We start from the raw sequence: 12,058 nt of genomic DNA on the forward strand, positions 1-12,058 counted from the left end.
GCATTCTAATGTTATAGAGGTCAGGAAGATAAGGAGATCATAAGGAGCTCCGAAGCCACAAATAAGAGTGAAAATAGAGCAGACATTGGAAGTAGGAGAACCAAGAATGTGGTATCCCAGAAGCCATGTGAGTGTTTCAAGAAGGAAGAAACGATCAACTCTATCAAACACGATAGAAAAGTTAGGAAAAAGAAAGACTAAGAACTTATTACTGGAATCATGATCATTGAAGTCCTTGATGATCTTAAGTGCAGTTTCAGAGAACCGCTGAGAATGAAAGCCTGGTTGGAGTGGGTTCATAAGAGAATGAGAAGAGAGGAAGTGTAAGCAGAAAAAAGATTAACTTTCAAGTTTTGCTATAAGGAGAATAGAGAAGTGGAGTGATTGCTGCAGGGGGATGTGGATTTTTTGTTTTATTATAAGATGGGAGTATACCCATGGCTCCATCCTTGAACTTTTTTTTTTCTCTACCTGCAGTGGTTTTCTTGGTGATCTCATCCAGTTTTATGGCTGCAAAATATTTATATTCTGATGATTCCCCAGTTTATTATCTCCAGCTTGGATCTCCTCCATTAAATTTCAGACTCATATCCAACTGCCTACTCAATATCACTACTTGGATGAATAACAGTCATCTCAAACATAATGTCCAAAACTGAGTTCAGATCTTCCCCACAAACCTGCTCTTCTCTCAGTTTTCTACACCTCACTAAAAGCAACTCCAAATTTCCAAATGCTCAGGTAGAAAACCTTGGAATTATGCTTCTCTCTCTCTCTCATGCTCCACATCCAATCTATTGGTAAATCCTCCTAGCATTAACTTCAAAATTATCACAGAATTCAACCCCGTCTCATCAATTCTGGTCCAAGCCATCATTCTCTCCCCTGTGACTAGCAAAAACATCTTCCTCATTGATTTGTTTCCACTCTTGCCCCCTTCCTCACTCTATCCTAGCCTAGCAGACCTTATATATACCAGGCACACCTCTCCCCCAGATAACCAGGTAGCTTCTTCCTCTCCTTCTCCAGTTCTTTACTCAAGTTCATTTTCTCAATGAGGCCTTCTCTGATTACCTTATTTGAAATTGCAACATTACCCTCCTCTATGTTTCTCTAATAGCACTTACCACCTGATATAACATATACCTTGTTAGTTTATTTTATTGTCTGTTTCCTCTAACTAGAATGTAAATTCTCTAAAGGGCAAGGATTACAGTTTCTTTTGTCCCCTGCCACATCCTCAGCACCTACAGCAGTGCCTTGAGAGAGGAGATACTCAGTAATATTCATTGGATAAATCAACATAATTATATATTGATAAAAAGTATAACAGTAGCTAGAAATCTGGAAGTCATCCTACACTATTTCTTCTTCTCTTACATCTCATTACCTATCAAAATCTAACCAATTTTATCTACTAAATATTGTTAATCAGTCCCTCCTCTTTACCGGTAACACACTCACTGTCTTTTACCTGGACTACTATCAAAAACTTTCCTAAGTAGTCTCCCTGAAACCAATCCTGCCAAGCCTAAATTTAACTTCTACAGTTTGGCCAGAGTGACTTCAGAGCTCAAGACTAAACAAGTCACCCACCCCACCCAACTCCACTTCCTACCCTCTGCTTAAAACACCTTGAATGGCTATAGGAGGGGTCAACAAACTTTTCCTGTAAAATGAAAATAGTAAATAGTTCAGGCTTTGCAGGACATATGGTCTCTGTCCCAAATACTCAACTTTAGTTTTAGAGCACAAATGCAGTCATAGAAAATATGTAAACAAATGGATGTGGCTGTGTCCCCCAAATTTTTCTTTACAAGAATGGGAAGTGGACTGGATATGGCCCCCGATCTGGAGAATAAAGTAAAACTCCTTCACATGAATTATATGGTGGTAATTTATATCTGGCTATCTCCATTTTCATCTTTCAACCTTCACTTCACACTTTGTATTAGAGAAGTGCTTACACTTCCACATATGTATCACACCTATGTACTTTTGTTCACATGCCCTTCCCAACTATCTTCTAGCTAACTCATACTGTTTAAGACTTGGCTCCGGCAGCATCCCTTCTTAGAGGCCTTCCTTGAACCTTCAAGTTGGGAGAAGTGCCCCTCATCAATCTCTCAAAGAACGCCAACACACACCTCTATTCTACATTTACTATATTGAAATTCTGTTTAAATCTTTCATCGCTAGTTTTAAGTTCCTGGTAGGTGGGGATTAGGTCATTCATTTTCATAACTCCAGCATCTAGCATATAGCAAGCATTCAATAAATGCTTTTTGAATTGAAGTGAAGGTTCCTCTTAGTAATAAAGCTCAGGTAACTCAAGCACTACTGAGAATTTTTGTTAATATGTTGGGTCAGAAAACAAGTTATCAAATATCAACTTCAAGAATATAGTTTAAATAGTCCTTCTAAAATATTTAATCCAATTCCAACATTAGTATTTAAGAGTGTACAGAGAAAAGAATCTTTAAATCATCAAGCCAAAATGTGAATTAAGACTTACTTCAATTTGAAGAGCCAGTTCCACTTGGTTGTGATAAGAATCTAAAAGTTCTTCAACAGGATGTCTGAAATAAAGAACAGTTATTGTGGCTGAAAGATACCATATGCAAAAATGATCGTTTTATTCACCAAAATAAGCGCATTCACATCCAAAAGTAACGTTTGAAAACCTGAAATTAATGTTTTAGATGCCACACCTTGTCATGACTTCTTTATAAGGTTTTTCTATTTGATGCAGGTGTTTGTTTAAATCCACAGGTGTTTCATCATCTTCTGCCTAAAAAAACATACAGACAAATGTTTACCAAATAATGAAATCCATTCTTTGGTCTTTCTATTGCCAAATTAAATAAGGTTAAGCGTATGATAAATTCTTGAAATGAAAGTGACTTTTGAAAACCGAGGCCTGTGCTATAGAGAGAGAAAGGAGAGCTAAAAGCACTTTTAAAGATGGCTGACAGACAAATGAAGGTGGGGTGGGAACCAGATGAGAAGAGATCATCTGAATTTCTGCATTTTTTATAATGATAATCAAATTTCCTTCTACCTTACCTGCAATAAATAAGGCACTGGTCTCTTTAACCATAACCCTTACTATTCAAAATACTCAAAAACATCATGCCTTAAGAAACTGAAAAGAGAAGTTACTAATGATTGCTAAAATGTACTGAGTTTTGTGAAATAGTTTCCACCCAAGTGTAATAAATTCTACCTAACATAGGAGCAAAACCTAGGAAAATAAAGAAAAGAGAAAGTAGAAATGATTGATATTTTTCCTCCTAAAATTCTACCAAATGAAGAATGATTCTCTTTAGAGGTTAAAAGTCATCAAGTGTTTATACAGTAATAAAATGGCCTAATTTCTTGCATTCTATTTTGCTTTAACCTCAAAAGAAAGTACTATAGTTTTAAAACAGAGAATTAGTTTTCATTTCATGAAAAATAATATATTTTTCTCAGTTTAGTGCAAAGGTCAATGTGGATCTTTTTCTCCCCAAAACCATATTTAGCATTCAAAATCTTTCTTCTTCCTCATTTTTCCTTGACTGACCCTGATGTTTTCATTGTGTAACTTGTGTAAAACTATTACAAGCCAAACTTTTATAATTCCTCCACTTTGATTTTCAAACATGCCTCCAACTCTGAGTAGTATGCTACCTAAACCTCCATGATTGAAAGTCTCCCCCCCGCCCCCGTCTGCTAAAACTCTCCCCACATCTGCTTTATCCTGTAGGGGATAAAGAGTGCCTCACTCCCAGTCAAACCCAAAACTCTCAGAGCATGTACAAATTGCAAATTGGCTGATTAGCAATTATTTAGAATTATATACTAATCTAAATTAATATTAATCTAAAATTAATATTAAATTAATATTTAATAATTAATATCTAAATTAATCTAAAATTATTTAGATTCAACCAAATGCAATTCAGTTATAGGGTACACACTTACTGTTCGGGCCAGATTTTGGCACATTGCGCTGAAGGTCAAAAGTTGTAGTTTAATCTCTGTGTCCCATTTTCGACAGTTTTGAATATGTTCATGACTTCCAAGACAATGATTACTGTTAAAATATATCAATTATTCATCAATGTTATTCTCCTCAAACTAGAAATTATACAGGTGAGAGTAAAATGTAAATTGTATCTGCATCAGGAATTGAAGAGAATGGTAAAATACAGAGATTTTTTTAACCAAGTGTGAGCATTTAAATAGAGAAATAATTCTACATGAGAAGAGTTAAAGCAAAGAAGAAAGAAGATGAAGACAAACAAGGAAAAAAAACAGGGACAGAGAATTTCTAGTAGGTTCAGAAAAAGATTCATATAATGATTATTTCAGGCAACTAAAAGGAAATCACAGCTAAACACTATGTATAAAGTAATACTGCATGCTACAAAAGGAAAATGGGAGTCCATAATGATGTAACTATTGCCTCTCTGCAGAAAGAAAAACAATTTTAAATTCACTTGTCAACCAATTGCCCACCATTCTTCCCATCTAAGACTATCAGCTTCTTAAGGGCAAGATCCTCTACTGTCTTAGACATGATGTCTTAGACAACGTATATCTTAATATAAGTTAACTGATCCAATAAACCAATTCACTAGGACCCAAAGTGGTTTTAGATTATAAATTTAACTTGAAATTTTTCTAATTTAATCCATTAAAATGAAATTTCCAAAAATGTTGCTCAATAATTAAATGAATACTTACTTCTGTAGCACTTCCTCTTGACCACAAACTTTAAGAACATAGCTGCCAACATCTACTTGATTCAAGTCATCATGTACCCAGCAAAGGGCTTGCATTATTATGATTTCTACAGTAGAACTCACTGTAAAAGAGTTAGTCATCATTTTCATTTTACACATTCAACTCTAAGTATATACCTATTCAGACTGTATTTCTTATAATCTAAAACAGCACTATATAAGAGAACTATAATGCAGGTCACATATACAATTTAAAATTTTCTAGTAGCCATGTTGAAGAAAGTAAAAAGAAACAGATGAATCTAATTTCAATAATATATTGTATTTAACCTAATATATCCAAAATATCATTTCAATATATAATTGGTATTTCAAAATTACTAACGGGATATCTTACTTTCTCTTTTCAAAGTAAGTCTTTGAAATTCAGTGTGTATTTTACACTTATAGCACATCTCAATCTATATTAGCCATATTTCAAGTAATCAATAGCCACATGTAGCTAGTGGTTATCGTATTAGACAGGGCAGATCTACACTAAGATAGCCACCTCTGTTTTACAGACTCCTCCAAAAAGGATGACATTTAGCAGTGTCTAGCAGACAATTATTTAAACCAAATCATAAGGAAAAAGAATCACCATTTTAAACATTTGACATTTGCCTGGTAAATTATCCAATGAAGAATAAAAATATAGAAAGTAGGAAGTATTATTCAATTATCATTCTTCGCAATAGCTGGATACTAAGATTACAAACCATTAAAAACTAAAGTAACCTATTTCTATACTTAGAGCTTTTATGTTCAACTTAGAAGACAGTGACTACATTCAGAATTCATGAAAATTAACAGCTTGGCAGAAAAGGCCATAAAACCTTTATCTAATACAACAGCTACATTTCTGAACACATTTATATGCATTGTAACAGTTATTATTTAAACACACAAAGCACTTCTACTATAATATGGTTATATTTCTCAAAAGAGATGTACACTATAAATGTGCACATTTATGAAGCACCAAACAATAGGCATTTGATATATTTTTAAATGAATCAGATCTTGATATATCAAGTCAAAATTTGATACAAATCAAAACATTTGCTATCAATGCTTATCCATGCTTACTTCAATCAAGAAGCTTATTGACCTTACTTTCCTTCAATTTTAGTATTAATTCTTACTGCATACGATTCCCCAAACCAAAATTTAAGGTATGTTTAAAAAGAATAAGTCTTCCTTTAGAATATAAAAGAATAGGACTATAATTAGCCTTGCTAGCTAATGCTTTTGGGTTTTGGCCAAGAGCCACTGATTAATCAAATTACTCAGCATCTTTCAGAGAAATATGTAGTTATAAAGGTAAACTGGTTTTTCATTAATCCAAACCAGAAAACTATCCATATGAACGCCAATTTCTGGAAAAGGATAACTAATGCATGCTAAGTATTTTACCACACACACACACACACACACACACACACACACAGATTTTTAAAGGATACCTAATGATAACAAAGTCAGTTTATTAAAAGAATGATAACATTAACATTTTAAACATTTTCTCCCTAATCAGAGCAAAACAAGATCGTTGGGGAACTATGAACCTACCATCGCATGTAAAGGTAACTGGTAGCTGAAATCCTTCAATTTCAATGGAGACCTTCACGCTAGCATTTTCTCCACATATGTTTCTTTGCACTGTGACTGGACTTAACAAATAGCCTGGATTTGTGCAGTGATTGGTATATGGAAAGCTGGTCTTCAATCTATTCACAAAAAACAAGAAATTAAATTCTTTTTTTGAAAGCTGCATTTGAGAGCCCTGAACAAGGCTTTGCATGCTTTTGGCCATTTAATTCTGTGTTATTGTCCAATTCTAGAGCAGCTCAGGAGAAATGCAATGAATGGACCCCTGTCAAAACTCCAAAACACCAGCATTTGCCTTTTAAATAAACAGAATCCAAGGAAAGAGATTAAGTACTGCCAGGACAGCTTTGGTAACACTAACAACATCAACAAAACACACACTGGATACACAGCATTAAATGAGGTTCTCTGCTTCAGATTTTTGGCTAAACAGTATAATTTCACAAAATGTACATTTTTAATGAACCATTGACAATACAGGTGATAGCCCTAAATTGTAATTGCCAGAGGGATGAAAAGTTTGTTGTCTTTTTAAAATCTTTTTTTCTGACATCCTTTTTCCTACACACTGTTTTTGGTTGTTAGCATGATAGAAAAACATAGACAATGGGTTTTTACAGTGCTATGAGGCCTTTATTCCCTCAAAGTGATTTCTAAGACTTAGGGAATGGCAAAAAAATTGCCTGTGAAGTATTCTTGGTATTCATAGTAGCAAAATAGTTTAAATTTAAATATATAAGCCAGGTGTATGGCTCATCTCCAGACAGCACTTCTATTAGCTGAAGACAAAGGAGGATTTGATGCCTTCTTTAAACCTGTGGGCTTCCTTTAACTGACTTGCTTCTGGAAGTTAGAAGACAAATTCCACTTCTCCCATCTGCTTTTCACAGGGCTATAAAGGGAATGAATGCTGGAAGTTTTATCTATTCCCTTCTGTAGAGATTAAAATAATCAAGTTATAGGAACAGAATAAAATAGTTTGAGTTGACAATAAGAAAGGTTCTGGAGAGGCAGGCAGCAAGTGTAAATAACTATTTGTGCACTACCACTAGAGTCAGACTTCCCACATTTAAATCCTGACTGTACTACTTACTAGCTGTGTAATCTTAGGCAAGTTATTGAATCTCCTTGCTGCTTCAGTTTCCTCTTCTATAAACTGGGGATAATACTACTACTAACTTCATGGGGTTGTTGTGAGAATTATGTGAATTAAGTTTATAAGGACACTCAAAACAGTGTCTAGTACATGGTAAGCGTTATAAGCATCTCGTCAAATAAATGAATAAATGAATAAATCTGGTTTCTGCACTGTGATCTTAAGTGCCACAAAGGATCTAATATTAAAAAGAAATGTAATTGAAAAAAAAAGGTAACATAAAGTAATAAACTTAAATTGATGTTGGAAATGCACCTTTAGATATGGACACATTATCTTCAAATATCTGATTGTTGCCAAGCTTACCGCTCAGTAACACAACGACAAGACCTTCATAGGACCCAGCCTAAGATTTGTATTGTTTCTCACATACTTGGTATTCTTGTTTCCTATGAAACAAGAAATACCATATGAAATAAGATACTCACAGCAAATCACGTAGCTAACTAATATATAAAATAGTAAAGAACTTTATATCCAAGGAAGCCTTCAATTTTCAGAAATCCGTAAGGATGATAAAAGGAAAATCAGAAATTCCTGACGACAGTTCAGAAAACAAGAATTTACTGGACAAAAATTCTAGTGATTAAAAAGTTACATATAAAAATGAGGGTTTGGGGCTTCCCTGGTGGCACAGTGGTTAAGAATCCACCTGCCAATGCAGGGGGACGTGGGTTCGAGCCCTGGCCCAGGAAGATCCCACATGCTTCAGAGCAACTAAGGCCGTGCGCCACAACTGAGACTGTGCTCTAGAGCCCGCAAGCCACAACTACTGAGCCCGCGTGCCACAACTACTGAAGCCTGTGCACCTAGAGCCCATGCTCCGCAACAAGAGAAGCCACCGCAATGGGAAGACTGCGCACGGCAACAAAGAGTAGCCCCTGCTCACCACAATTAGAGAAAGCCTGCACACATCAACAAAGACCCAACGCAGCCAAAAATAAATAAAAAATAAAAATAAATAAATTTATTTTAAAAAATGAGGGTTTTTAATTGAATTGACACTACTTTATAAGAAACTTGAGTCAGCGTCGTTTAGAATAAAATTAACTAAATGCAGAGGTGAAAACCTATAGGGAATCCTTGGGATCAAGACACTTTTGTAGAATATAAATATTGGATTGGAACCATATATGAGGAAAGGAAATTAAAGGCTATTCAGAATGACAAGTGTAAAGTGTAGTTTTTCATGTTACCCTAGGAGACCACAAATGAAGCAGCAAAAATTTCCACTGGTATCTAACATCCCTCTGAGAACTTTCCCTGGACCTATGTAACTAGTAGATAACAGCAAGTTTTGTCAATTTTGATGAGTGTGAAAGGAAAGAAAAAAAAGAAATAAAAGCAAGAAAAATGCAGTAATAATTAAATGCCCTGATTCAAAGTATTTTACAGAACTTTAAACTGAAAGTGACCCTTGAGATCACTAGTCCAACTCCCTGATTTCACAGAAGCAAAAATAACAAGGCCTAGAAGTAGGCTTAACTGTAAACGAATATCATCCTGACAATCTTACACTAATGTCATAGCTGAATTAAAATAATTAAATTAATCATTTTAGGAGATTTCAAAAAATGAGGCATTGACTAAGAGTATAAATACTTGTTTTTAAAATCTGCATACTGGAAAGAATAGAAAGTGACATTAATTTCTTCAAGACATCAAGACTTCTCCTGACTCCAATCTCCAAGGTCAGAGGGGAATGAAAGAATTTTCTAGAACATGGCTTCAACAACACCTCTGCCTCTTACTTCTCTGAAACATTTGTTGCAATCCCACTCTAACAGAAATAAATTACAAAAAGAATTCATTCTCTCTAGTTCATCTGAGGTTTTAATATTACATAAGCCATTTGTGTGTGTGTGTGCGCACGCGCACGTGCACACATAAATAAAAATGATCATTTTAGCTTAGTGGCAGAGTTTGTGTAAATAACACTAAGATTCAAATGCAGAAAAAAAGGCAGATCACGGAGAGCCTAATTTCTCAACATGCAAAGCTTAAATGCAATAGTCACTCAACACAGTCTAATAGACAGGGCTTGTTTGGAAAGAAAATTTTAAAAACTCGATGAACACATATCAGATTAATACCAAACCATTAAGATAAAACACATATCAGATTAATACCAAACCATTAAGATAAAACACATATCAGATTAATACCAAACCATTAAGATAAAAGATTATTTCCAAACTGTTAACCACACATACATAATGGTATAATGGAATAAAGGCACAGGTAATTTCTAATACATGCAATTTGCATTCTCAGTCACCTAAATGTGTCTTCTATTTTAAACGTCTACTGAAAAATATGAGTTTTAAAAATACAGTTAAGAGTAACCTTTTCAGGAAAGAAAAAGTGACTCTACTGATATTTTTCTTCTTTTTTTTCCCCTAAGGCATCCTGAAGAAAAGGAATGCTGGTTAAAAGGTGACACACAGGAAGACAGAATTTTAATGAAATGTTACCAATAGTCTAGAAAGTCTAGTTAGATATTAATAAGTCCCATATCATAAAAACGATGAATATACTCAAAAATGATCTGGGAACCCCAAACTCTGCTTTGCTTAAACCACACTGGGGAAAATACTGGATTCAGAATAAATCTCCCAGTAGTGATCTACTTTTCCTTCTTTTTTTTAAAAAAATAAATTTATTTATTTGTTTATTTATTTGTTTGTTTGTTTTTGGCTGCGTTGGGTCTTTGTTGCTGTGCACGGGCTCTCTCTAGTTGCCGTGAGCGGGGGCTACTCTTCGTTGCGGTGGGTAGGCTTCTCATTGCGGTGGCTTCTCTTGTTGCGGAGCACGGGCTCTAGGTGCGTGGGCTTCAGTAGTTGTGGCATGCAGGCTCAGTAGCTGTGGCTCACGGCTTAGTTGCTCCGTGGCATGTGGGATCTTCCTGGACTAGGGATCGAACCTGTGTCCCCTGCATTGGCAGGTGGATTCTTAACCACTGTGCCACCAAGGAAATCCCTACTTTTCCTTCTTTTGATAACAGATCTCATCCAGTTGGCCACAATGTTTGTTGTTCCACTCCTTCCTTCCGAGGGATTTTTCTATCTGGTGCTGACTGAAAGGACTCTTTCCTTTCTGCTAACAAGACCATTAGAATATCAAAGTCTAAGCTATCAGTGGCTATATTCCCTGCCTTCAAAACTCCATCTGTAGTAGAAGCCAACATGCATGGTGAAAGGGCCCAGGGAGAAAAGGGAGGAAGAAGAAGAGTCCAAAGGGAGGAGGGATCAATTACAGTGTGTGAATTCCTGGATCTTGCTGTCACTGAGCTCTGCCCCATCCTCCCTCTTTCTGCTATACGGGTTTGTGAACCAATACATAAACTTCCTTGATTTATGCTAGTTTAAGATGGGTTTCTTGCACTCATAACAGAAGTCCTCACTAATACAGTGATATGATGGAAAGAAAACACACCGAACCAGAGGTAATGGAGACCTGGCTCTGTTACAGACTAGCTGAGTAAACTTTGGTAGGTAACTTCTCGAGTCTCAGTTTCTTCGTGTATTAAGAACACTGGACACATTTAGGATTAAAAGAACGTTTTAGAAATGCATTTTTCTAACCTTCAGAAAATATATTTGCTCCTCTAATCTTGCTTGTTATATCATCTCTTAATTCTAAGTAGGACAATATTTTGAATGCTAGAAAGTTTATGGCAAAACTAGGTCTCCCTATAAAGGAAAAAAAGGCAGGGACTTCCCTGGTGGTCCAGTGGTTAAGAATCTGCCTGCCAACGCAGGGGATACGGGTTTGATCCCTGGTCCGGGAAGATCTCACATGCCATGGAGCAACTAAGCCCGCGCGCCACAACTGCTGAGCCTGTGCGCCTAGAACCTGTGCTCCGCAATAAGAGAAGCCACTGCAGTGAGAAGCCCACGCACCTCAATGTGCGCAGCAATGAAGACCCAGCACAGCCAAAAAAAAAAAAAAAGGCATTTTCTAATTCTAATGAAACTTCTATGTTTAAGCCATGTTCTCCCTCGGTAATAAGAGTATCAGAAATCTACTGTCTGACCTCAATTTTTTCTTCTAAATACTCAGACCCCTAACAGGTTCAACTGTAGTTTGTGTTAATGTACCAATTAACTGATTGTTTTGACATTTTAGCCACAGGGAGAAAATAGTTAAAACTTAAAAAATTTTAGAATTAGTAGCACTAAGCTGGTTAAGATAAATTTTTTTAAATTACTTAATAAAAAATAATCTTTATAAAGAAAAATTTCTTACTTTGTAATGGATTGACAAAAAGCTGCCACTTCCTCATTCTGTACTTCAATTTCTTGTAGAAGAGAACTTTCAGTTGGCAAAGTACTGGTCCCATTTGGGCCCTTCTGTAATGAAAAAAAGTGTTTTTATTTTAAAAGTAAAAGATCCCCAAAACGCTAAATAGCAACATAGCACAAACACATTTTTATGAAAATATGTACAAAAATATGGAGGTAAAATAAATCATATCAGTAACAAAGTTTTAAAGTATGGATTTCTATCTTTGTAAAAGTAA

At 35.5% G+C, this 12,058-nt stretch overlaps 1 protein-coding gene across 1 annotated transcript in view; it reads right to left on the bottom strand.

Moving 5' to 3' along the window:
* Window positions 1–12,058, bottom strand: part of PIK3C2A (phosphatidylinositol-4-phosphate 3-kinase catalytic subunit type 2 alpha) — a 102,713-nt gene that overhangs the window by 43,832 nt on the left and 46,823 nt on the right. Inside the window, exons 3-8 of the mRNA XM_068554606.1 lie at window positions 11,785–11,888; window positions 6,342–6,499; window positions 4,732–4,852; window positions 3,967–4,078; window positions 2,712–2,791; window positions 2,516–2,579 (exon numbers count right to left, since the gene is read on the bottom strand). Coding sequence (XP_068410707.1) covers window positions 2,516–2,579; window positions 2,712–2,791; window positions 3,967–4,078; window positions 4,732–4,852; window positions 6,342–6,499; window positions 11,785–11,888 — 639 coding nt within the window. The remainder of the gene's footprint in view (window positions 1–2,515; window positions 2,580–2,711; window positions 2,792–3,966; window positions 4,079–4,731; window positions 4,853–6,341; window positions 6,500–11,784; window positions 11,889–12,058) is intronic.

This window comes from Eschrichtius robustus, chromosome 11, assembly GCF_028021215.1.
Source record: "Eschrichtius robustus isolate mEscRob2 chromosome 11, mEscRob2.pri, whole genome shotgun sequence".
NCBI classification, from domain to species: Eukaryota; Metazoa; Chordata; class Mammalia; order Artiodactyla; family Eschrichtiidae; genus Eschrichtius; species Eschrichtius robustus.